The following is a 26,806-nucleotide window of genomic DNA, read 5'->3' as shown; positions in this document are numbered from 1 at the left end:
CAGTGGCTATGGGCAGAGGAGTTCATCCTTTAGCGGGCTTGTTGAAGCCTTGGTGTAGTAAATGACACATAAATTCAACAGGAAGCTGCTACCTTGTAGATGTGGCAGGAGACTGCTAAAGGCTAACAGAAATAATCGTGACAGAAAATCTTCTCTAACGTTAGGCATAGTAAGTCAGTTGGAGTGTAATTGCAATCGCTTTCAACACAAATACGAGCCTCGGATCAAAGAGCTCAAGACAACGACAACAGCCAGATGCGTATGATGGCTTACAGCCTGGAGCTTCACCAGCTGCGAAACCCAAATCAAGACCCAGTTGCCGGATTGGAACATTGAATATTCTAACACCGACAAATAAAACTGAAGAAATAGTTGATATGATGGAAAGGAGGAAAATTCTTATCATGGGGATTAGTGAAACCAAATGGAAGGCAACAGGAATAGGACACCCCGTATAGACTATAAACTATACAGGTCTGGAAATAACTTGGAGTCAAGAAAGGGAGTGGGCTTTATACTTCATAAAGATATTGATGTTTGTAGCCAGATTGAATTTGTCAGTGATAGAATAATTAAACTGTCAGTAAATTGGAATGGAGACAAATATTATATAATCCAGGTCTCCGCTCCACAATCAGGATGTTCAGATGAAGAAAAAGAAGCTTTCCTGTCCAACTTGGAAGAACATATGGATTGTGAAAATTTGGTAGTAATGGGAGATTTTAGTGCTCACGTTGGATCAGACAGGCTGGGCTATGAATCCTTCCTGGGTCCTCATGGAATGGGGAATAGTATGAGAGAGGGCAAACATCTTCTAGATCTTTTTATGAGGAACACCATGGTTGTAAGTAACACTTGGTTCAAGAAAAGGGACACGTATAAGATCACAAGATATAGTTGGGAAGTGTGATTGATTATATACTTGCCGACCAAAAAGTTTGGAAGATTGCAAATTATGTCAAAGTAATTCCTAGTGAAAATTTGGATGGAGACCACAGGCTGTTGGTTGCAGATATCACAAAGAGAAGACCTCTTCAAGTCTACAACTAAAGAACACCAAAAATAAAAACTTGGAGACTTTCTGAACCAAAGGTGAAGGAAATGTTTCGAGAAAATGTTCGGAAGATGTTACCAAAAGAAGATCTTAGATCTGCAAATGAAGAATGGGATAACCTGAGGAGAGTATTGGTGAAGACAGCTGTGGAAGGCTGATGCAAGTGGGATAAACTGATATAACTTGAAAACAATATTTTCTCACCCATGGGTAAATAATGAAACTATCTAGCTCGAAGTATTATTATTATTATTATTATTATTATTATTATTATTATTATTATTATTATTATTATTATTATTATTATTTTACAATTATTATTATTTTTATGACTTGTATGGTTATGAAGTGTTTACATCCAGTTATTATTATTATTATTATTATTATTATTATTATTATTGTTGTTGTTGTTGTTGTTGTTGTTATATCATATGTACAAACGATATGATCGTGTTGTTTGTGAGGTTATGTCATGAACGTGTGCTGTACATAAATATTTATATGAGTTCAGTTAATGTAAATACCTGTAAATTAATATTATATCATTTTTATTATTACCTGTATATGATGTGTAATCCACTACAGAATTGTGAAACACACTGTAACATCCAGAATGACGTATCTCTGACACTAGATGATGGTAAAATATTCTGTATATTATAATCATGTTGTTAGGCACTCTAGAATTTACAAGAAAATGTATCTTTCTAGAAGCCTGGCCAGGCACATATAAGGAGGTGGTCTTGATGGTAACGACGAGTTGTTGTTTAGTAGAGTTATGGTGTAGCAGGAGTATACTTGTGACCACGTGTTGTAGGTGACATGCTTGTAAGCAGTCAACTGTTTCGATTGTTTTAAGGTTGCGACTTTCATGTTGCCTGTTCTTGGTGATAGGCAGTTGTTAAAATGGCGGCTTTGTTGATGTGTGTATATTGCTAGTAACAGCAGTGATTAAGGTTATGTGTATGTTTAATATGTAAATAGATGTGAATAAATAACTGTACCAACTGACAGCATTTCGTGTGCGTCTTTGTGGATACAGTAAGGCAGAGCCAAATAAGAAAATCCAAAGAAACAGCATGGTGGAATGAAGTTGTGAAAGTGGCCGTCAAATCTAGAAATGGTGCAAGAAGAGCTTTGTACCGTGCTAGAGTGCGAGGAAATCCAAATGAAATCGAGGATTATCATTTTACAGAGAAAAACGATTACAGGTCATAAGAATAGTTGACAATGAGAGAAGGAACTGCAAAGATCATCTTGCCAATAGAATAGGGCAAGACATACACAAGAAGTTACTGTACAGCATTGTTAAAAACAAAAGAAATAATAGTACTATCAACACAATAGAGCTCCCAAATGGAGAAATGAAAATTAAATATTATAGGAGTTTAGTAGATATTTCAATCACTTACTGAACTGTAATACGACTGACGACACACAAGATGACCCTCTAAACCATATAAATTATAATATAGAAAGTTTGATCTGTGTGGAATGTAAAATGAAAACAAGTCTGCAGGATTGGATGAGTTCAGTGTTAACATGATCAAAGCACTTGGAGAACCTGGAATACAATGGTTGTACAGAGTACTAAAAAAAATTTGTAAAGAAAATGAAATCCCCAGTGACTGGAGAGAAGGAGTGATTATTCCACTGTTTAAGAAAGGTGACCGAAAAAAGTGTAACAACTGTAGAGGCATAACCCTTCTATCTCATGGGTTAAAAATATGAGATCATCCTGGAGAGAAAAATCAGAAAATTTGTTGAACCTAAACTTGAGGAAGACGCACATGGATATTAGAGCGAACTGCTCAACGCTAGACCTCATTTTTTCAACAAGAATGCTCTTTGAAAAATTCTGGGATAAAAATTGAACGGTTATAGTTGTATTCTTGGATATTGGGAAGGCATACGATCATGTACCACATAAGCACATACGGGAATGTCTGAGGCGAAAAGAAGTGCCAGATGAGATCATAGCCCGAGTAAAACAACTATATTGAGGGACAAAGAGCTGTGTGCATATTCAAGGAGGCAAGTCAAACTATTTTGAAACCAAGAGCGGAGTCGAACAAGGAAGTTGTCTATCACCACTTCTCTTCACTGCTATAATGGATGAGGTTATAAAAGCAGTGAAAATGAAGGATCAGACAACAAATGCACTTGTATAACATGTGGGGTGACCAACTTTAGAAGAAAAATATACATTGACAAAATGACCTTTGAATAATAACATATGTGACCAACTTTAGAAGAAAAATATACATTGACAAAATGACCTTTGAATAATAACATTGGCTTGTAAACATGCTAGCACTATCTAGGAACGTAATACTAAAGTAGAACATCACGATCAAAAGAAATCAATGGTCATACAGTCATATTTCCGATTTGAGTACACGGTGATGGTTGTACCAGTCACTGTAGCAGGATGGGTTGAAATATATGATCACATTGACAAATTTGTGAAAGAGTTCACTGAAAAAAAGACCTCAATACCTTAGGGAAGCTGTGAAGTATCCACTACTTAAGGCAAAATTAAGTGCTTTTAGAAGTATTTTGTCGGATGTTGAACCTTTCATCAGAAGATTTCAAAGTCAGAAACCTATGGTGCTTCACCTTTTTATGTTGCTTGAAGAACTTATGAAAAACATAATGATGAGATTTGTTACGTTTGAAAAGATAGCTGAAGCAAGTACTTCCCAAAAGTTAATAACTTTAGACTTACAAGATAGTGCCAATCTGCTTTCAGTAGAAAAAGTGGATATTGGTTATGCTGCCAAGAGCTTACTCAAACAAGTTAAATGTTATGAAAAGGAAAAATTTACTTTTATGAATGAGTTCAAAAATCTCTTGATCACCATGTTAGAAAAACTCAGAGAGAAAAGTCCTCTAAAATCACATATAGCAAGGAGGTTTTTTTTTAAAGTTGCTTTATGTCGCTCCGACTCAGACAGGTCTTACAGCAACGATGCAACAGGAAAGGGCTAGGAGTGGAAAGGAAGTGGCCGTGGCGTTAATGAAAGTACAGCCCTGGCATTTGCCTGGTGTGAAAATGGGAAACCATGGAAAACCATTTTCAGGGCTGCCGACAGTGGGATTCGAACCCACTATCTCCCGAATACTGGATACTGGCCGCACTTAAGTGACTGCAGCTATCGAGCTCGGTTATAGAGCAAGGAGTCTCACTGCCCTAGACCTTAAAATGACATTGCTCAAATCCAGCTTGGCTATGAAAATGATTGATGTCATTCTTGAAAACTTGCACAGCCATCCAAGAATATGTGATAAAAGTGCTGAAAATGCCAAATGACAGTTCTGTCTGCTAACCGAGGAAGCTCAGAATAATGCAGGAATCAACAATCAAATTAATGACTTCATTTCTAAAAGAATGGGTGACTTGGGATTGAATGAATTTTACTACAATCTTTTAGGAGAAGGTGAGAAATGTGAAGATCTCTGGTCTGTAATGAAACTTTGTTACATTTTATCCCATGGTAATGCATTTGTTGAGACAAGCTTTTCTGTCAATAAACATTTATTAGTCAAAAATCTTCTAGAAGAATCACTTGTGTCCCAGAGAACAATTTTTGATACCGTGAAACACGTTGGTGGTTCGAGAAATGTCGCTATTAATATAAGTATGCTGACCTCGATCCGAGCTTCAAGAAGAAGGTATCAGTCATACCTGGAAAAGAAAGAAGAAAAGCAATCAGAAGAGGAAAAGAAGAAAATGTAGAAAAGGTAAATTGAATTACAATTGAAAGATTTGGAGGAAAAATAAAATAAGTTGAAAATTGAAAGAAAAAAGCAGGATGCTGAAATAGAAAGGCAGAAAAAAAGTTCTAGAAAACACAAAACAAAACAAAAACAGTAATCTTTTTGATAAGTGCAAACTTTTCTTATTCATTCCTATTCTTTCTGACTGATTTGTCTTCAAATTTGAAAACTGTTTTGAATATTGAAATTCATTATATTCACCTACATTACAAACACAAATTACTTGCTTTTGATCTCAAGAGTGCTTTAAATCCTCATGAGTTACTATTAGGGTACTGAAGTTTAATTCTTATGTTATACATGCGATAGTATACCTTTTACTGAATAACTCTATTAAAAAATAAGGCAGTTCTTACCTTGTTCCCCAAAATCATTTCTTTTAATACCTTAAATGTAATTCCAATGTTTACTAAAATTGTGTTTTATATAATTTGCTTCTTGACATATGGATATGCTTATGGTACTTGAAAATATTTTCATTCACATTACCTACATACGCTACAAATACACGTTAATTTCTTGTTGTTGTAAACAACATTTGATCTCAAGAGTGCTTTAAATCCATATAAAGTATTATTAGATTACTGTGGTAAAATATTTTTATTTTCATATTTGAATGACTCTATTAATAAGTTAGTTGTACTTTGTTCCTTGGAAATCGTAAGGTAAAGGTATATGTTCTCATTAAAATATTTGTTTAGTGTATATGTACAGTGCCATCAATGTAATTGTTTTTCTATAAATAATTGAAATAAAAAGGAAGTGTAGAGAGAATTAGGCCAACTATGGGGATGGTGGAGTCGCGAATTAACTTGGCACTTAGTTTTCGTGAGTAAGGGAAATTTTTCTTAGTACTGGTAAGTCAGGGAAACTTGAGAGAACATTTCTATGGGCACTATGTTTTATATAAACTTTATTAACAGTTTCACATAATCTTTATATATTCTAAACAAAATTAGTGTAAAAAGGTACCAGTGTAAGCTTGGAGAAATTGTGTGAGAAGGATTTTTCTCCAGACTATTCTGTGAACTGAAAGATATCAAATTAATAGTGTTGCCATACATTGTGTGTGGTTACCTCTTGAAGCTGAAAAGCAGAAATGAGCATGTTAAGGACGTAGAGGAGAGAATCTGATAGAAATGGGCTTGATGAAGGGAGAGCTCATCTATGAAGTGGCAGTTTGTGACCTGTGGAGTTTGTCCTAGTCCCTTTACGTTTATCTCTGCCTTTTCATTCTTTTTCTCCCTTTTCCAATACGTGTCTGTCATTGCTTTATCCTTACCAAGCGAGTTGGCGTGCAGTTAGGATCATGCAGCTATAAGTTTGCTTCGGAAAATAGTGGGTTCGAACCCCACTGTCAGCAGCCCTGTAGATGGTTTTCCATGGTTTCCCATTTTCACACCAGGTATATTCTATACCTTAGGCCACGGCTGCTTCCTTCCCACTCCTAGCCCTTTCCTATCCCATCGTTGCCGTCAGACCTATCTGTGGCTGTGCGACATAAAGTCAAAGTGTTGTTTTATCCTTTTATGTGTTCATAGCATCCTTCCTAGCTTCTTTAATTATTTATATTTGCTAGTTTCGTTTTCATTATGTTCTTAATTTAGTTAATAATGAGCTTTCCCTATTTTAAAATTAGTTATCATTTTAGATTTTATTTCAGTGTATCTTTAAGTTGCCCAATAAAATTGTACTTTTGATTAAAATCTTCAAAATCTTTTTCAGGAATTCAATCTGATTGATCGCAAAGAATTAGCACCTCTTCAAGAATTGATTGAAAAATTAACTGCTAAAGAGTGCCGATGAAACAGTTCTCAGATTTATATCTTTATTATTTAATAATTGTGGTGCAGAGTCTGTAATGTGTTACACATATTGTTGCACAACGTTCCTGTTGAATTATCTGTTAATTAAGCGAAACAAAAACGTGATAATGTTATTAGTGGCTCTGAAACTGTTATGATGCCTTTACAAGTGTAAGAGTCAAGCTGTAAATAATCTCTGTATTATGTTAGAAATATGTTCTCATGCAGAAGATAAAAGATAGCCACCACCAATTAGGTTTAATTTAATTTAAGATCTGTTTCATTTTTATCGTTGATGACTTTCGCCTTGTGTTGATGAATTTCATTCTCAGATTGCTTGAACCTTATTGGAGTTGCATTCATTTTATGTTTATCAATGGTCCACGCAATCTCTATATTGTTGAGGGAGTTCCTTTTATTGGAAAATTGCTCTGAAAAAGCAGTGTGTTTTTCCAAAACTTCTCAGAATCTATATAGTACAGTTTTAGCAGACTATAAGAGATGTTGAAAAATGACTATATATGTATTTCATGATGAGACTTGTTTGGATTGGAGATGATGCAGAAACATATTATAAGCTATATATGTGATTTTATGAGGTGTAGAAGATTTCTAGTTACTTCAAATGGAATTGACTGACCCTGTGGCACTTCAGTTACCTTATCAGAAATGGATGAAATATTTTCTCCCTTCTGTTGATAGATATCTAATAAGATGTAAACATTTGGTGCCCTTACATCTGTCTTGGTTTAATTACTTGGAATACAAACCTTAGGATAGAGCCTCCATGGCTCAGGCGGCAATACGCCGGCCTCTCACCCCGGGGTTCCGTGTTTCAAATCCCGGTCACACCATGTATAATTTGTGCTGGACAAAGCAGAGGCTGGACAGGTTTTTCTCTGGGTACTCCGGTTGTCCCTGTCATATTGAATTCCAGCAACACTCTCCAATATCATTTCATTTCATCTGTCAGTCATTAATCATTGCCCCAGAGGAGTGCGACAGGCCTCGGCAGCCGGCACAATTCCTATCTTGCCGCTAGATGGGGCCTTCATTCATTCCATTCCTGACCCAGTTGAATGATGGAAACAGGCTGTGGATTTTCATTTTCACAAACCTTAGATGGTCCCTAAGAAAAGGTCAGTATGGAGAAGAATCAACTGGAACCATTAGCTTGTTTTAGGGAACTAAATTTTTGAACTTCAACTAATATTCACCAACTTTTTTTTTTTTTTTTTTCATACAGAATTCACTTTTCCTCAATATGATGCAACCAGAGGTAACATTTCAGATCGCAGTATGCTATAACAATGCTAGTGAGGAATTCTGATAAGTCACAGTTCTGTTGACTGCTACCATAGTTCACTGTAATTGTTTTGTGAAGGTGGAAATTTGTTAAGACAACAAGTACCATTTTTCTAAAAGACCGTACATGAAAATCAGTGTACATGATTTAGCATCAGTAGTAGTTCTCTGTTCTGTATTTGTCCTGTGAAAGTGAAAATTATTAAATTATTCTTTGAAAAGGCAAAACATAAAAATCTAAGTTATCACTCATCAGTATAGATTGTCGCCAATAATTCTGTATACGTTAATTGTATTGTGAGATGAAAACTTGTTAAATAATACAGTTACATTTTGAGATCATAAATTATTTCATATTTTATAAAAATTACTTGTTGCCTAAAGACAAATAACGTGTGCAAAATAATATCTTGTTACAGTTATTACACCATCATAATCATCAGTATTGTTTTCATGCTGTACTATGTTTTCAGTAGGCTTGGCAATATTGTGTACAATTTAAATGTGACAACAAGATGTCATGACGCATTATGGATGTTGTTCAAATAGTATGCAAAGTACATGAAAGCCTCATCAGTCGTTCCAATTATTTTAGCTAATGAAATTGGCATGAGACCATTGTATAGCATCATTGCAGGGTAGCTTAAGTATACTGTTTGCTTAGATATGTTGATTGGGGTTAACACAGCAATAATTAAAAGTTTGAAAATTGTGTCAATTTATCATCGTAAGTATGCTTTGGATAATAGTATTAACCAGTACACCATTGTATTAGGCATCTGATGAGTGATTACCATTGGCATAGAGCAGACTACTTGCTGTAAATGGAATGACGTAGTCTGTTACCGCAGTGCAAACAGTACAGTGAATTGTTGTAACAGTAATTTGTCATTGTGAATTGCTGTTGGAAATCAGTTATTTTTTGTATTACTTCTGTATCAGTTAACTGAACTGTAGCTCTTTATAGAATGGTTATGCCTCCAAAGAAATAACACAGAGTGATCCATTCTCTCTATCAGAGTAGAAAGATTAACAATGTTCTAAAATTCTGTAAGGAAGTAGAGAAGAAAGGCGTCAGCGTTCCATTTCAGAAAGCTGTGAAAAGGAATGCTAAAGCTGTAAGTAGAAGCAAGAATACAGTGTGTAAAACTGCTAAGCAGTGTGAAAAGTTGGATTTGGAGATAAATTAGGTCTTAACTCAGGAAAATGTTGACTACATGTGAAGAAGACAGAACTCGAAGATTTTGATAAAAGTGTTGGGACTAATGAAGTACAGAAAGAAATTCCTATTTCAATACGAACTCCTCACTGTTGTTAAAGAAATTATACCACTTTAAGGGTAAAGAGAGCCATTTTGGTGACTAATAAAGAAATTTACCAAGTGTAAAGATGTTAGATATATTGAGTGCAGTGATATTGTTGCACGATGTACTGCAAATCTCTGTGCATTGAGGTAAAACTGAAATGAGCCAAAGAAGCCTGTTTTATATACTGACAAGACAAGTACTGACAACACGGAGTTACTATAGTGAACCCAGGTGCGAGACATAGAGCTGTTTTGGTACATAGTGCGGGAGGGGGAATTATATTAATTCAAGAGACAGTCCTGATATATATCAAGACTCAATCTCTAGATTATCATGGAATGAATAGCATGAACTATAATAAGTAGTTACAGGAGTGACTTATTCCCAATCTTCCACCTCATTGAATTGTTATCCTTGCTAATGCATCTTACCATACAGTACAACACAATAGAGTTTCAGTCTTCACTTCTTGCTAAGACGATATAGTGTCCTGGTTGAAAGACAGTAATATCACAATGTCACATGACATGACCAAGAGAGAATTCGTAGAACTTGTAAAAGAAAATCGATCTCATCCTGTATATAAGCTGGATAGGATTTTAAAAGAAAATAGGTTTTCTGTTGTACAATTGATTTTTTATCACTGCAGTCTGGATCCTGTCAAACTGATATGTACGAAGCAAAAAATTGCTGCAAGTAATGTCAGCCATCTGTCAATCTCAGCATTGGAAGAACTGACCCTTTGGTATTAAAGTGAAGTGGCCAGACAAGACTGGATGAATTGTGCATCCACTTTGAAAATATAGAGGAGAGACTACTAGCGCATTGATGCATTAAGGGAGCAAGAATTCAGAAGGATGAGGCAGATGTTGGTTTGGAAATTAATAATGGAAGTGATAAGAAAACTAACATTGTGGGTGCGGCAGTGACTTTGATAGTAGTTCGACAGACACGACCAATGAAGATTTTTATGCTGGACGTTTAGATGCTTCACATGAATGGAGTATTATAGTGTAAGTCTGCATGAAGTTGTATATTTAAATAGATTATAATAACTGCCTCACTTTTGCAAGCCACTGCCACACCTGCACTACACTCGTCAACAAACATCAACACGCTCATATCTTATCAGACAAGTAATACCAGTTTATTAAATTTTCTGAGAGTACTTTAAACTATGAGCGTTTGTATTTCTGAAGCTAGACATACTTCATTACTTCCTGGATGTTTAAAAAAAAAAAAACTTTTGATATTGAATACACATTGTTACAGTCTATTATCAGCATATTTGCCATTTATCATTTTGTGTTTTACAGATGGGATAAAACTGAGTTAATGTAGGATTCAATAACCTAAAGTAACAATTAGGCCTAATGTTGTAAACAATTATTAAATGTATAATCGTCGAGGGAAGATAATCTTACTCTAATTTGGTGTCCTGCATGTACACGGTTTTCAAAACACTTTTGCTATATGGTATATATGTATAGCGAGAATATTAATAAATACATCATTTACATGAATAAAAATTGGTATTCACACTAGACATTATACTTTATAACAATCAGTTTATTTATTTTTGATTCGAGTGGTGCCCATTTTAATCCACATTGAATTGATTATTAACAATGTCAAAGAGACCAAATAGTATGTTCATTTCCATTAGAACTAAACTGTAAAAGGATGGAGTAAGGAGCAGATGTCAAAAAGTACAATTAGAATATTTTGATGTGTGTAAATCAAGTACCTCTAGGTGAAACATGATTGGTCTTTTGACATTTTTGGGATTATTTTGATATTTCCACTGCCTCTGTTGTTATTTTTCTAGACTGATTCCGCTTATTGCGTGGGAGGACTTAAACATGTCACCGTAGCCTAATGCAGGTTGATCTGAGTGATTGAAATGGCTGTTCCTGTCAAAAATTAGTCTTTTACCTCTCATAAGGCTTTGGCAGATTAAAAATATAATGATAATAAATACAGTTATAATAAATTTCAATTGTTTATATATTGACTGACCTTTTCCTCATCAGATCCAATGTTACAAAGTTTAACAAAGAAACTTGCTCATGATCAGTGTTTTCTGTATTCAATTCTGCTCTTGAACATCTTGAAGTGAAAACATGGCCATTCAATCATGTTTCTAGATTGTTAATCATTCAGACTGTCATGCTGGTAACTATTAAAAATTTAGCTGCTCACTTTCATAAATCGTCGGTCTGACCTCTCCTTCTATATCATATATGATTGCACCTATGACTGCACTATCTACTTATCTGAAATTCATAAGCCCCCATTCTGTTACAAAATTCCATGAATCATATTGGAATCACACTCATTTATATGGTCTTTTACTCACAAGACCATAACATTTGAATGACATAGTATTGGACTGTTGATTTTGCTGTTTGTAGACTAATGTCATGTTGAAGATCTCTGGTGGCACACCCAAGCATCATCCAACAAAATTAAGTCAACCATAGTAATTGTCCAACAGAATTCCACTTTCCTTGCTAGACAGCAGAACAATTGGAATGTCAATATTGGTAGGCAGGTCTGGAATGCAGTAGCTGAGGCTGTACTATTTATTATTGCTGTTATTATTTTCTTTGTCCAAAATTTCAATCATTTATGCTACCATCCAGGAAATAGTGCAGAAACTCCTATATAAACATTGAAGATCATATATTGATTACCAGCAGCTTTCCATCTTCACAGCGCAACGGTTAGTGCTATTCTCAGTTTTGATTCCCAGTACTGTTGGAAATTTAAGATTGGCAGGAGGGCTGGTTTGTGGTTAAACAGCTGCATGCTGCTCACCTCCATTGGGGTTGTGCCTGAATAGATCTGCACTACCTCAGATCTAGGATACAAATTTACTTTTAATTTACCAGCAGCTTATTCTCTTTTCTTGGCAAGCACTAAAATATGTTTCCTTGGGAGTAAAAGCTAATCAGTAGTAGTTGTGGCTGAAAATGTGTGTGTTTTGGGTTTGTTTCCCATAAGGGTAAAGTAGAGGTTTGTATTCTTGAGTTTTGAATTCAGTTTTATCTTATTTATAGTGTCTTGTGTTGTAAGGCCTATTTCCTTCAGATCCTCTTTTACTTCTCTGATCCATTTACTTCCTGTTGTGGTATTTTTTGAGACGAGATTGTGTTGTACTGGTTGTTTCAGAAGTCTCAAATCCTGCATCCTCATGATCTGTCCAAAGAATCCCAGTCTCCTCTTACGCATAATATCTGTAATGGTTCTAGCTCTTTGTACCTAACTTTGTTAGGTATTATCTGCCACTGTCCATCTCTCTGGTACTTTTTGCTGATGCAGGTTCTTCCAATCCTCCTTTCAGTTTTTTGAAGTCTGTCAGTCTTTGATTGTTTATTCAGGTGAAAAAGTGTTCCTCTATAAAACTTAGTTTTTTTTTTAAATGTATGTATGTATGTATGTATGTATGTATGTTGGGTATTCAGCCCAAAGGCTGGTTTGATCCTCCACAGTTCTGCCAACAGCTGTCATAGATAGCCTAGGTGTCAATGAAGAGGCAAAATAGGGAAATGAGGGTGAAGTAGTTTCCCTTTGCTTTCCTCACCGAGCCAGAAGTTGCTATTACATATCAAGTGTGCCAAGCCCACTGAAGTGCATGCATCAACCGACACTATGAGCGATATTTTCACACTGTTCATAGCAGGGACTGGCTGTATAAGGAATGGTATTACTAGCATCACTCATACCTCGGTACTACCAGATTGTCAAAGCCAAGGATGAAAATGAGACGGGTCAATGAAAGTAAAAATATATGTATTATGCATAATGTAATCTTGGTATCTTTACTTGTATTCCATCTTGACTGGACATGAATATACATTAAGGGTCACTTTTAGGAATTAGCTTTCCTATAAAAGAAAACATTTATTCTCTGTGTACTTGATGACTGAGAAATGTTTCTCACCTCGTTAGAACTCTGTGGACACCTTAAAGTGTACTGTACAGCAGACCTATACAAGATCTGGGCTCTCCAAAACTATGACCTCAGTACATTTTGTTTTATCAATCTGTCAGAATGTGGTTTTATGTCATTGTCAGCTGAAAGATAAAGGACTGATGAAATGGCATATGGTTTTTAGTGCCGGGAGTGTCCGAGAACATGTTCAGCTCGCCAGGTGCAGGTCTTTCGATTTGACTCCTGTAGGCGACCTGCGCGTCGTGATGATGAAATTATGCTGAAGACAACAGATACACCCAGCCGCCGTGCCAGCAAAATTAACCAATGATGGCTAAAATTCTCAACCCTGCCGGGAATCGAACCCGGAACCCCTGTGACCAAAGGCCAGCATGCTAACCATTTAGCCATGGAGCTGGACAAAGGACTGATCATAACAAAGTATTAGACAGAGAGGCTCGATACTTGCTCTTATTTACATTCATTATCGAGAATAGCTGCTCGCTCATGAACGTTGATCCAAATACAGTGATTATCTTTGCAGTCAACCTATTCAGTCATGAAAACTGTTACTGAGATATTGTCTTGTAATGCTCAACCTGACTAGTGGCATTGCTGAAACAGTCCTTAATACTTCTGTCACATTGAAGGTCAGTTAGTTCAAGTTGAAGAGTATGTGGTACAGTTTCAACTGCTATTGAGAAAGGAATACAAGGTCAGACTCATTTTCAAGTACCGGGCGAGTTGGCCGTGCGCGTAGAGGCGTGCGGCTGTAAGCTTGCATCCGGGAGATAGTAGGTTCGAATCCCACTATCGGCAGCCCTGAAGATGGTTTTCCGTGGTTTCCCATTTTCACACCAGGCAAATGCTGGGGCTGTACCTTAATTAAGGCCACGGCCGCTTCCTTCCAACTCCTAGGCCTTTCCTATCCCATCGTCGCCATAAGACCTATCTGTGTCGGTGCGACGTAAAGCCCCTAGTCCCCCCCCCCCTCGTTTTCAAGTACCTCGATCCCTTGAAAACTATAATCAGTCTGGATGTCACTGAGCACCTGAACAAAATCACATTATGCTCTAGCATGAACAGCGTCTAACGTTGGAAAATGTGCTAAGTATTCTCATAACTAGGGCTCGGATGTTTAGGAAAAGTCATATTTTTTCTTTGTCTCATTTTTCTTGCCCGATTGGATTTCGGTGCAAATCAGGTGTTTATCGTCACAATTAAGTGATTTTTATTTGTCATATAAATGCATATTTTGGCTATTTTTTGTCATAAGGTCATATTTTGAGCTATTTTCGTAGAAACGTCATATTTCGACGGTTTGGCGGCAGCTGTAGCTGTGCAAAATCGTCAACTTTCCTAATGAGAACTAGTATTCACAAAACCGCTTTTCCATGTCACATCTGAATACTGGAATACTCTGCCTCTTCTATCAAGATTGCGCAGGAATTGTTTTCCAACAGTTTGTCAGAAAGTCTGGCATATATTAAGTCGATCTTTGGAATTATACCGAGTGCAATTACTCGTTTAGAAGTTGCTAGCTTCGAAATTCATGCAAGTATTGAAATTATGAGAAGTAACTTTAAGCACAACAATCACATGGAATAGTTAGCGTCAGTGTAAAAAGGAAACTTCGAAACGTGCTCAATCGAAATGACGGTTTTCGCCGTGTGTGCAAGAGAAATTACGTTCTTAGAGGAGAAGGTACCAGTGCATTTCAAGATGAGTGCATACTCGATAGCAGTGATTTAATATTATTTAAATATGCACCAATAACGTCTTGTGACGTGGAAAGGAGTTTTGCTTCTTACAAGAATGTGTTAAGTGATAACCGCGCCTGAAGCTTTGAAGATGAATCTTGTTATACACTTCAATACCACCCGCGGAGAAGAATGAAAAAGTTATGTGAGTTGGCACTATTTGCCCTGCCGCCCTACCATAGTCTATCGAAAGACATTTACTTAATTCATTTCGTGGTGCTCAGTTTAAACTTTAAGACATTTAAATAATATTAACGTAATCTGAGCTTAAATGTTTCAAAATATTTTTTAAAAAATAGATTAATTTCTAGTTTTCTTGTATTTCAAACCACCAATGAAGGATGCAGCAAACATATTTTGACTTTTAAAATGTTGTGTGACGTGATAATCGTAGCGAAATTTGCAGGGCCTACTTTATAGGTATGTTTTCACAAATGTTTGATAAGTGAATCGAGGGCAATAGACTGTGAATAACTGCTAAACATGTATATTCAGAAAATTAATATGAAAGTAAGAATAAAGAATTTAATTAACAAATATGTATCAAAGGATTTACCGTTTCGATTTATAACTTATTTTAAAATGACCATATTTAGATTAATTATTTTGGGTCATATTTTGTAATTTTTACGTCATATTTCGTCAATTTTGAGGTCATATTTCGTCACTTTTGAGGTCATATTTGCTTGCTTATTTGGGCTATTTTTAGGTCTTAAACATCCGAGTCCTACTATAACTGATGAGTGAGTTATGTGCGAGTTTGTGAATGAATGCCCACAATTTACTTTTATTAGTTACTAGTTTATATCTGCCCTATAGAATAGTATTTAAGGTGTTCAGATGACCAGTTCTGATGAAGGCTTTCCTTTCATTTCAAGATAAAGATGCATAGTTTCATAAAGATTGGAAAACCTTTCTAACATCCTACCTTGGGTCAGCCAGCAGAACACACAATGATGGAGAATATCTCTATATTCCAAATTAATATCTCTGAAGAACTTTTGAAATTGTCTAAGAGTACATGTGTTCATTGGTAATTAACAAGTTTCGCCATTTTTTCTACCCCATCACTGACATTTGCAATTTTTGAACATAGAACTTGTTGATGAATGAAGTAGTGGACAGCACTGAGATCACAGCCTCCTGAATTGTGAACTTTTCCTTGTACGAATGAAACATATTCAAATCATTGGCCACACATCACTGGATTCCCATGAGTTGTCATGGGTACCATAAGATCCCAGGGCAGCCCAACGGCATTCACATTCCTCCACTGCCTGAAAAATATCCTCCCTCATAGTATTGCCTTTAATTTTACAAGATCCAAAAATTCCTCAGCAACATTCAGGTTTTTGTCACCTCCACAAATAAATATGGCAAGCTGGGCTGTTCAAAAGAATTCTATAATAAAGAAGACTTTTCACCTTTTTGATACTATATATAAGCTATCTAGTAGTACATGTTTCATTCCTTAGCAACATCATCAGCTACTTATTTCATTGCTTAGGTGATTTGTTTTACAAAAAATTATAATCTTTGTTGAAATCCATCTTAAAGTTGTACCGTAATTATACTTAAAACAAAACGAATAAGGAAAGGGGAGGAGAAGGGTGGGGGAGAGGTAAATCGGGGCATTGGGGTGGGGAAAGTGAGATCAGTTATACTTACCTTTGAATTTAGTTTGAAACTTTCCTAATTACTTCATTAGGTGTTAAAGTTGTTACAATTTAACTCTTTGTTTCTCTTAAAACTATTTGTTTCTTTGTCACTTAATTGCCCTCTCTTTAAAAAAAAATGTAAAACTTTTTGTGTTGACGTTGTGTCTTGGCTTTAGAAATGTTCCTCAGCTGGTCTTCTATGTTGGAACAAGATTTGTTGTAAACTGATAATTTGACCTATTGGGTATTTGTTGTTTAATGACCTCTCTGAAGCTAAGTACTTTCAATTTAAAGGTTGTAAAATATAGTTTCAAAATGTGTTACGAAATAAAAAGAGGGATCTGTTAGAATGTCTGTTAGAACTTGCTCAAGGGAACCTTGTATTTTAAGAAATTGTCTCTCATCGTGTTATGAATGTGGTCACTCTACTGTTGTCCTTGGAGAGGTCTTGTTGCAGCGAGTGTGGCTTTCCATCTGGTGATGTAACGGAGTGTGCATTCTGGAGCTTGTTTCTTGGATAGGTGAGGTAAGAGTGGAGGATGGGGAGAAGGCGTATCACTTGCAGCCACAGTTTCAAGGGCTGTAGAATAAGGGATCAGTGAAATTGATGCTTGGGAAGAAAGAGGCTTGAGTAGCTTCTTCCTTTTAATAATTTAATAGAGCACACAGTTTGTGTATATAAAGCAATTACATGTCATTTAAACATAAGTCGACTATAGGCCTATTTCTCTTACATGGAAACATCGGCAATGGGTTAGTCGCCGATCGCAATGAAACTTGGCAAACACATTGAGGTACACGTAAAAATGATGCCGGCATCAATTTTGGGTGCCAACATTCATTAGAGCGTTAACTACGGGGCCTAAAAGTTGCGACATTTCAAATTCCGCGTGAACAGCGATGAATACCTGCTGGCCAATGCTAAGCTCGCGCACTGCGTACTTGGCGACACACCTCTGCCCCTCCTCCCCTCACACTCCAATTAGTTCAGCACTGCAGCCGGCAAGCGCGGGGAGAAGGGAAACGTGCAGTGGCGAACCAATTGGAGCGTGAAGGGGAGGAGGTGCAGAGGCGTGTCTTCAGGTACGCAGTGTGCCAGCTTAGCATTGGCCAGCAGGTATTCATCGCTGATCGCGCGGAATTTGAAATGTCACAACTTTTAGGCCCCGTAGTTAACGCCGTAATAAATGTTAGCACCCAAAATTGATGCTGACATCATTTTTACGTGTACCTCCATGTGTTTTCCAAGTTCCATCGTAATCGACGACTTACCCATTACTAATGTTCCCTTGTTAGAGCATTCCACAACATGGTAACGAGTACAAGTCAGATTACACAGTGCACACACACAACTATCGTCCAGTTCATGAAAGATCCTAGTTTTGCAGAGTTTATAGTGGTATCCATGAATTGCCATAGAATTGATAAAATGTCGTAGATCCTGGTTTGTATTGGTCCATGTTCTATTCGTCATTGCTTCAGTCGAATAGAATTCAGGACAAATATCATTCCTTTTGGCCATTCTTTCATCCAAGAGTTTCTTCCATTGGACTGTATAAGGTAGAGCAAGCTTGAATCTCAAATCTTCAATTAGAAAAGGCTCCTTTGCGAGTTCATAAACCAGTCTTGATCTAGTAAATCTGGACACACAGAGAGTTGTCTTTAAGAATCGGGCTTTGACTTTTTCTAGAGTGTGTAGGTCATTCTTTGTTAGCTTACCCCAAATGATTTCCAGTCCATATGTTAAAATAGGGATTATTTTAGCGTCAAACAAAGTCATGGCCGTCTTAAGAGATAATCTATTTAACTTCTTGATGTCAAATATTGCTTTCATAGCTGCCGCAGCACGTAGTCTAATATGAAGTCTAAAGGAGTTTACTGTTGTCTGCATCATCAAGTCCAGATATTTAAAACTGTTCACGTCGTTTAGTGTTTCTGCTTTATACGTCACTTTGTCACTTGAGGATGTTCGTCCACCCTTCCTGAAAATCATGTAGACAGTCTTTTCAATGTTTACTTGCAATTCATTTGTGTCTGTCCACTTCTCCAGTGCATCCAGTGCTTTTTGTAGCTCTTTAATATTGTGTGATCCTAGAACCATATCATCAGTATATAAATACATGGTTACTTCGTTTGACACCTCTTTTATCGCTTGAACCACATCATAGATAGCTACGTTAAACAATAAAGGACTGAGAGGGTCGCCCTGTAGAACGCCATTTGTCTGCGCGATTTCCCTCGAAGTTATATTGTCTGAAATTATGACCATATTATTTATCAACATGTTATGGATCAGAATAATGAGAGCCTTGTCCTCAACAAGAGAATCAACCTTCGACGATATAATGTTTCTTTTAAGATTATCGAAGGCCTTGGAAAAATCTATGAACACTGTGTGAAATTTACCCCTTGGTAGTCGTAAGATGTTATGTATATCGTCCAGTAGATTTCTTATTGCGTGCAGAGTGCTTCTTCCTCTTCTAAATCCAAATTGCTCTTCAGGAAGTTTGGTTTCAATTTCTTCCGTCAGTCGAATGGTTATTAACTTGGTGAGTATCTTTAACAAATTATTCTCCAGAGCAATCCCTCTATAGGAATTTGGATCAAGCAAGTTACCCTTTCGTTTGTATAAAACCTTCAATGTGGAAGTTTTCCATGCTTTGGGGATGTCTCCTAGTAACAAGCAGAGGTTCATAAGATTCGTTATGGATGGAAGTAATACATTTGCTGAAGCTTTAATGTGTTCACTGAAAATGTCGTCAGGGCCCGGTGCTTTTCTATCTTTTAGTTTGAGTATAGTGTCAGACACTTCTTTTTGTGAGAATAGGGTAATGCCTCCCCTGTCTGCTTCAATGTACTTTCTTGAATAGGCTGTTAAGGATCTTTGTTGATTTAGGATGAGTGAGAAGTGCTTCTCCCAGGTCTTCATATCTATTTTACCTGTTGTTGGAACTTTACGTGGTTTTAATGCTAAGAATGGGTCCTTCTTGGCTTCGTCAGCCATCTTCAATGCCTCAAGTTCAATATACTTGTTTCTAGAAGTCTTCAGTAGTTCTTTATATTTACTTCTGAGCTGACTGTATTTAATTAGGTCTTCTATATTCAGTGTTGTTTTTGCCACATGAAGAGCCTTCAGGACTTGCTTTCTTTCCAGATAGCAGGTCTGATTGAACCACTTTTTGGATTTTCGTGGAGTTATTGTGATGAAGGCAGATTTGAAGGTGTCTTCTAAAACAGAAGCTGCAGCATCCAATTCATTTTTCATTATTTTGTGGTTTAAGTCAATGATTTTATCAGTGCTTTTCAGGACACTCTCATTAAGTTTTCGAGCAATAGGCTTCGTAACGATTGGGAAGTCCAGCACCTTTGAAGAATAAAACATCAATTGTACTGCTTCCATTGTGGGCAAAGTACGTCTTGTCAGATTTGCTGTTGACAAGAGTGTATCCTTCTTCCTCCAACGTTTGAAGCAATTCTTGACCTCGATATTCATTGTTGTCTATCCTGCAGTTTAAGTCTCCAGCAATGATTGTATTATTTTCTTGATTCACCTTCGATAGAGCAGTCATAAGAATATATAATACATCTTCCATTGCTGAGGAAGGATCGACATATGATCCTATTACCGATAATGTGTTAGATTCCATTATGATAATATTCTTATCTCTATAAGTGCATGACAACTTTCCAACAACGGGTTTAAAGAAGCAGGCAATACCACTCATGGGTCTGCCTCGTTGCCCTTGTATGGCGAGTACTTGCTCTGAGTAGAATCCGGATATGTTGATTTCGGTGGTCGCGAATGTTTCAGTCATGATAATAATGTCTTGATTGTCGATGAGATTTCCCGTAGCTAAAGTCAAAGTGTTTTTAAGCCCTTCCACATTCCAAAGGAGGAAATTGAGTGTTATATTTTTCTTCTCTTTCCTGTTGTCGAAAAAGACGATATCTCCTCACAACGGCATATTCTGGCCAGAGTTCCGGATCGATGACCTTTCCAAGATCGTTGAGAGGGATAACCACTTTGTATGATTTAAATGTTCCTTTTGTTTGGAGTTGTTCACATTCTATTACCTCCTCTACTTTCAAGTTCTTCAAGCGATTCTTCATCATCTCTACTGAAGTGTTTTGATCCAATCGGCCTATGTAGAGCCATGCTCTTCAGGGAGCCGCACGAAATTCCATGTTCTTTTTATCTTTCTCCAAATCGTTCCGCTTTGTTCCAATGAAGGTTGGAGTTTTTATTGATGTTGTATAAGATCTCCGTCTATTTTTGACGACTTCGACCCATTCTGCGTTATCAGAAGACTGTTGTTCAGATCTTATTAATGGTGTAATATCTGTACTGCAATGAGGAAGTTCTTCTCTACCACCTACATTTCCCTGAATCCTTTGGGTAGAAACATTTGTTAATTCCAAGACCCTCTTTGGCTTAAGGTTACGATCGGCCGTGCGCATTGCTTTATGTCGCTTCATTTCTTCAGGTCTTTACATGACGTCATCTCTCTTGAGTTTGTGTCAGGTAGCATATCAATATCTACCGAGTCAACCTTTTTGGGCACATTCAGGGCTGATTCTTTATAATTTGTAACTGAATATCTACTAAATGTTTCAAATTCTTTTCCGATCGCATTGTGAATTTCCTTCCCTATTTCATTTGTGATGTTAATCTTTAATCATTTAGCAACTTTTGCAGATGTTCTGATATCTTATTCAACACACTCCTTTTGATGTCAAAAATGTTGATCTTTGATTTGCATTCTATGCATAGCCATGTTAGTTTGCAATTCTTCCGTTTTGCGATGTCATATTCTCCTTTAGTTAGTTCTGAACAATGAAAGTGCTGCCACTGATGGCAAATCTCACATTCAATTGCTTTGTCCTTACTAGTTACTGTTTTGGAGCAAATGTTACATTTGTCCTCTATGGTAGTAATCTCTGTGGTGAGCGGCATCTTGAGATCTCCTTGCACAATCAAGTGCACAGTCTGTTTCTTACTACCGCTGTTCTACTTAACCTCTCTTTAGCCTGTGAGTAATTTCAAATACACAGCACTTCTTACCTATTCTGTTGTTATGCAATTTTGTATCACTACGCACTATATTGATGTTGTATAAGATCTCCGTCTATTTTTGACGATTTTAGTTAATCTCTGTGATCAGAGTTAGGCTCACTTGTAACTTTTAATACATAGTTTCATGGTCCCGTCATTCACCTAGTTCCATCATTTTGTGTCTATGTAAATATCCGGAGTAACCCGCGACAAAATAAGTGTAATGTCAGTCATTATCCCTCAGTCCAAGGATCATCAATTTTGGGGTGCAGTTTTGTGAAAAGTATTATTAATATAGACAGCTAAGAGTGAAATCTCAAGTGTCAAGTATTGAGCAGTGTGTGAGTCTAATTAAAGCTTCTTCCTTTTACAATCTTTATTATTTTTTATGCCTAATGCTTCTAAATGCCCAAGTATTCCATCATATAAGAGGTTCTTATTTTCTATTTTGTCAATGAGGTTATTGTCCTGATTATTGACTTATTCTAAATATATATATATTCCTAGCTTGTTTAGAAGGCATCCCTGTTTGTTTTGCATAAAAAAGGTGAGATCTTGTTCAGTTGTATTGATGACCGGTTGCACTCGTGTTGACCCATAGATGAAAACTTTTTGTTCCTTTAAGCATTAATGTGCTCAAGATATCTTACTGTAAAGTTTCATCCAGTCTGTCCTACATAAAACATTTTGCATTGGTGATAAATTGTAAGCTGGGCTGTATCGAACAAATCTGTTGATTCATTGAGTGCCAAAGAATAAACCACAAAATGTGTTTCATGTTCGATGAGTTGCTGTCGAACATCCTGTGCTAATGCAGTAGGCAACTATAGTGTGTGAGGGAAGTATGGCATCAAACAATTATTCATTCCTTTATGAAAGCCCTTTCTTTGAATAAGTTTCCAGAAGTTGGAATCTTATCCACAAGTTTGTAGGTCACACAGAGCCTCACTCCATTCAACACTCTGGATTGGGCACATTCCTGTTATTAATGAAAAAAGAAACAAGTAACATTCTTTCATTGAATTTCAAATGGCTTTATATTTGTTACAAATATGCCTACAAAAGCAAGATAAAAAACACTAGTTTTATTTTATTCAGAGTCCAAAATGATTTCAACACATCTACCTTCTGACCACAATCTTTGCGAGTTATATCATTATATACACATCCTTATGTGTGGAATTGTAGTGGTGCATTAATATTCGGTGACTGTTTAAACATTCAACATTGTCACCAGCAGCTACAAATAAAAATATTTCTTCTTCCACAACATATCAAGAGAGTGGTGGTCATTCTTCCTTCTCTTACACTCCTCTACTATAGATAACCACACATGAAACATCAATTGAGAGCTGACTGTCACACTGGTCTATGTTACCCCTTCAATGACATATGGTGAAACATGCCTTAATGCTGGGGCTGTACCTTAATTAAGGCCACGGCCGCTTCCTTCCAACTCCTAGGCCTTTCCTATCCCATCGTCGCCATAAGACCTATCTGTGTCGGTGCGACATAAAGCCCCTAGCAAAAAAAAAAAAAAAAAAAAGAAAGAAACATGCCTTCTCTTACTTCTCTTTCGCAGTCAGGCTCATCCACTTCTGCAGAAAGCTGTGACTCAACGAACACGGATTGTACAGATCTGCTGTAGAGTATCCCCAGCATAAATATTTCTTTGTGTTGCAACTATAAGTTCTGGTAGAAAATATTAGCTGTAGTTTGTAGTATTTCCTTACAGATATTGTCAGGCTGCAATGTGTGGCTCTAGTGTTATTACTGTGTTATTCCTAGGATTCCTTATTTGTTCTGGTCATGCTTGAAGTAATTATTGGCTATGAGGTCAATATGTAGTTCTTAATACTTAACCATTTTTCCACTCACTGTTGGCCACTCGTTATGTAGTTATAGAGATCAAAATGTAAGAAATGTATGATGTATATTTCATCCTAATGCATAATAATTATGTTGATGTTAGGACAGGAAAGAAATACTGTATATAGCAAGAAAGAGCAATTTGGTATGACAAGAGTATAATTATGTAAAGTCTCACTATACGCACCTTTTGTTTTCTTGACTGTAATGTGTCTTTCTTTCTTGCTTCAGTAATTTGCTCTTTTTTCTCCCCTCCCAGCTTAGTAGTATTTACCAAATTCTGCTAATGTATATGTTTGATACAGTTATAAAATTTTTGTGAGCTTGCGTTTGGGAGATGGTGGGTTTGAATCCCACTGTCAGCAGCCCTGGAGGTGCTTTTCCTTGGATTCCCATTTTTACACTAGGCAGATGGTGGGGCTGTACTTTAATTAAGGCCACATCCTCTACCTACCCAATCCTACCCTTTCCCCATCCGTGTATCGCCGAAAACCTTTGGTGCGTTAGTGCGACGTTAAACTACTAGCAAAATATATATATATATATATATTAATATCATTTCTGAGGGCTCCTGAGAACATTAGTCAAGTGTAAGTGGTACGCAACTACCTGTGTGTGTAATTTTAACAGAAGATAATAGATCTCTAATGGTGTTCTTGTGAAGTATTGATTTTCAGTTGGAAAAAATAATACATTTCTTGCCTTAGTATGTTTTGCCAGAAGGAGAAACATTTTAATTTATTTCAAATGCTTCTGTCATTGGGCTGCATATTTTTAGCAAGTGCAGGGTATTATTAAGGAGATATTTTATTTATATGGTGTGTGTAAGTGTGGAGAGGATAATAATGTTTACTTTGAATGTCTGATGTGTTCTACTTGTAGTAGCTTTATAGTGTTAAGGCCTTTGCTATTTGCAGCAGCATCTTATAGTATGGCTTTAGTTTAGCCGATGTAGCATAATTGTTCAGCATGTATGACGAAGCTTTGTATATTATTTTAGTATTTGAATGGAAATTGAAAGCAGAGGAAGAACAATGTTTTCCAGTACCTTTCATTATTTTATTTATTAAGAAATACTCTTTATTTTGTGTATATATTTTTACGGAAAGAATTCTTCTGAAATATTTTAACTTCCAAATGTTAGCCAGTTTTCTTTTTTTAATATGTGAGGTGCTTTTTATAACTCACCAAACATTACAATTCTTTTTTTTTTCTCCATATCTATATATGAGACTTTTTTTTAATCACTCTGTGACAATTTTATACTGTACGAATGCCTGCTTTCTTAAAGGTTAATTCTTCCTGTGCATTGTTCTAGACTTAGTTTTCAAATCCTGATGTATGTTTACTAATTTAGCCAAGCATCTCTAGCCAGTTTGATAAACTTACCTTATCGTACAGAAAATAGACTGAAAAATAAATTGAAAGAAAATCTCATTATTGGATCATATTTATAGTTAGATTCATTTGTCTATTTTCTTCACTTTTGACAATTATTTTTGTTTATAAAGAGAGAGAGAGTGATGTGTATTTGTGTGTGTGTATGTGTGTGTGACCAATATGTTTTTAAATATGATATTTTGTGAAGAGTTTGCTTAATATGTTGATGAATTATTGGTTCCTTTAAGTAACTGTTGAGTTTAACTTTATTGGTGCTTTAAGAAGAGCATGACCTGTGGAGACAGATGTCTGTAACTGTATTTATTTATACTTCTTGTTTTGCCTCACTTCCTTTTAGTCTGAATGAAATGTATGATATAAAGAGGAAAGTGTCATTAAAGGTTTCTTTTGCAATAGTTTCCTAATATGTTGTCTCATTGAATTCTAGTCCCAGTCAAACGAATTAATTCTAGTGAAATTCACATTTTAATTGTTGTTGTTGTTGCTTTATTGTAGGTACTATGGACACCTCATTTATCAAATCTGCTTACCTTTCTGCCTATTGATGCTACTGTAATAAATTGGGTGAAAAATTGATAGATAACCTGGAAGTTGAAATATAGTACCATCACAGCATATTCCTGCAATTTATGTAGGATAACAACCTCATGGATAGCCACCAAAAGTTATAATGATCCAAAAATAAACCACTAGGTGTCCTTCCTCAATTCATTTTTATGCATCTTAGCACTCATGGTTTTTGCAAACAGTAAGCTCAGATAAGAAACAATAAAAACAACTAACCTATAAGAAAATATTCACAGCAGTTTTTCACTGATTTTCTTTAGAAAGGCAGCCAAGTAATTGTTCATGAGCCTTAGCTAATGGTAGAGAGTGGTTATTGTTCTAATTTGTTTCATTTAAACTGCCCTGAAGCATAATTTTTCTGTACAAGTGAGATGATCTGCATGTTTTGATGTATTAAGTTAGATTGAAGTTAGATTGAAGGACGTTGGTACATTTTCAAGTATAAATTACTTGTTAATGTTTGACATATTTTAAATATCATTGTGGATGTGATTGTAAGGAATTTCTGTATCTTATGTTGTGGGATGAAATTCTTAGAAAACTATTTTTTTTTCCTCATGATTATTATGATTATGATGATGAAGTGAGAGCAGCTTGTAAACGTAAAAAGAAGGCTTATCAGAAATGACTCCAAACAAGGGCCGAGGTAGACAGGGATTTGTATGTAGATGAAAGAAACAGAACGAAACAAATAGTTGTTGAATCCAAAAAGAAGTCGTGGGAAGATTTTGGTAATAACCTGGAAAGGCTAAGTCAAGCAGCAGGGAAACCTTTCTGGACAGTGATAAACAATCTTAGGAAGAGAGGGAAACAGGAAATGAACAGTGTTTTGAGTAATTCAGGTGAACTCATAATAGATCCCACAGAATCACTGGAGAGGTGGAGGGAATATTTTGAACATCTTCTCAATGTAAAAGGAAATCATCCTAGTGGTGTTGCAAACAGCCAAGCTCATGGGGAGGAGGAAAATGATGTTGGTGAAATTACGCTTGTCATAAAGCAGCAGGAATTGATGAAATTAGACCTGAAATCGTGAAGTATAGTGGGAAGGCAGAGATGAAATGGCTTCATAGAGTAGTAAAATTAGCATGGAGTGTTGGTAAGGTACCTTCAGATTGGACAAAAGCAGTAATTGTACCTATCTATAAACAAGGGAACAGGAAGGACTGCAACAACTATTGAGGTATCTCATTGATTATATATACCAGGCAAAGTATTCACTGGCATCTTGTAACGGAGGGTGCGATCGGTCGTTGAGAGGAAGTTTGATGAAAACCAGTGTGGTTTCAGACCACAGAGAGGCTGTCAGG

General features: G+C 36.3%; 1 protein-coding gene across 4 annotated transcripts in view; it reads left to right on the top strand.

Annotated features, from left to right (window-relative positions):
• mats (MOB kinase activator-like 1) overlaps positions 1-25,333 on the top strand; it is a 163,742-nt gene extending 138,409 nt beyond the window's left edge. For 2 of the 4 annotated variants that reach the window (XM_067138281.2, XM_068225633.1), the window contains exon 5: positions 6,560-11,212. In XM_067138281.2, the coding sequence (XP_066994382.1) occupies positions 6,560-6,640 (81 nt within the window). In that variant the 3' untranslated portion in view covers positions 6,641-11,212. Of the gene's footprint in view, positions 1-6,559; positions 11,225-23,241 lie in introns of those variants that run through there. The other 2 variants (XM_067138282.2, XM_067138283.2) reach the window with 2 other exon arrangements.
• The last annotated feature ends 1,473 nt before the right edge of the window (positions 25,334-26,806 follow it).

This window comes from Anabrus simplex, chromosome 1, assembly GCF_040414725.1.
Source record: "Anabrus simplex isolate iqAnaSimp1 chromosome 1, ASM4041472v1, whole genome shotgun sequence".
NCBI classification, from domain to species: domain Eukaryota; kingdom Metazoa; phylum Arthropoda; class Insecta; order Orthoptera; family Tettigoniidae; genus Anabrus; species Anabrus simplex.
The sequence above is the reverse complement of the archived record's forward strand: the minus strand, read 5'-3'. Positions and strand labels throughout refer to the sequence as shown.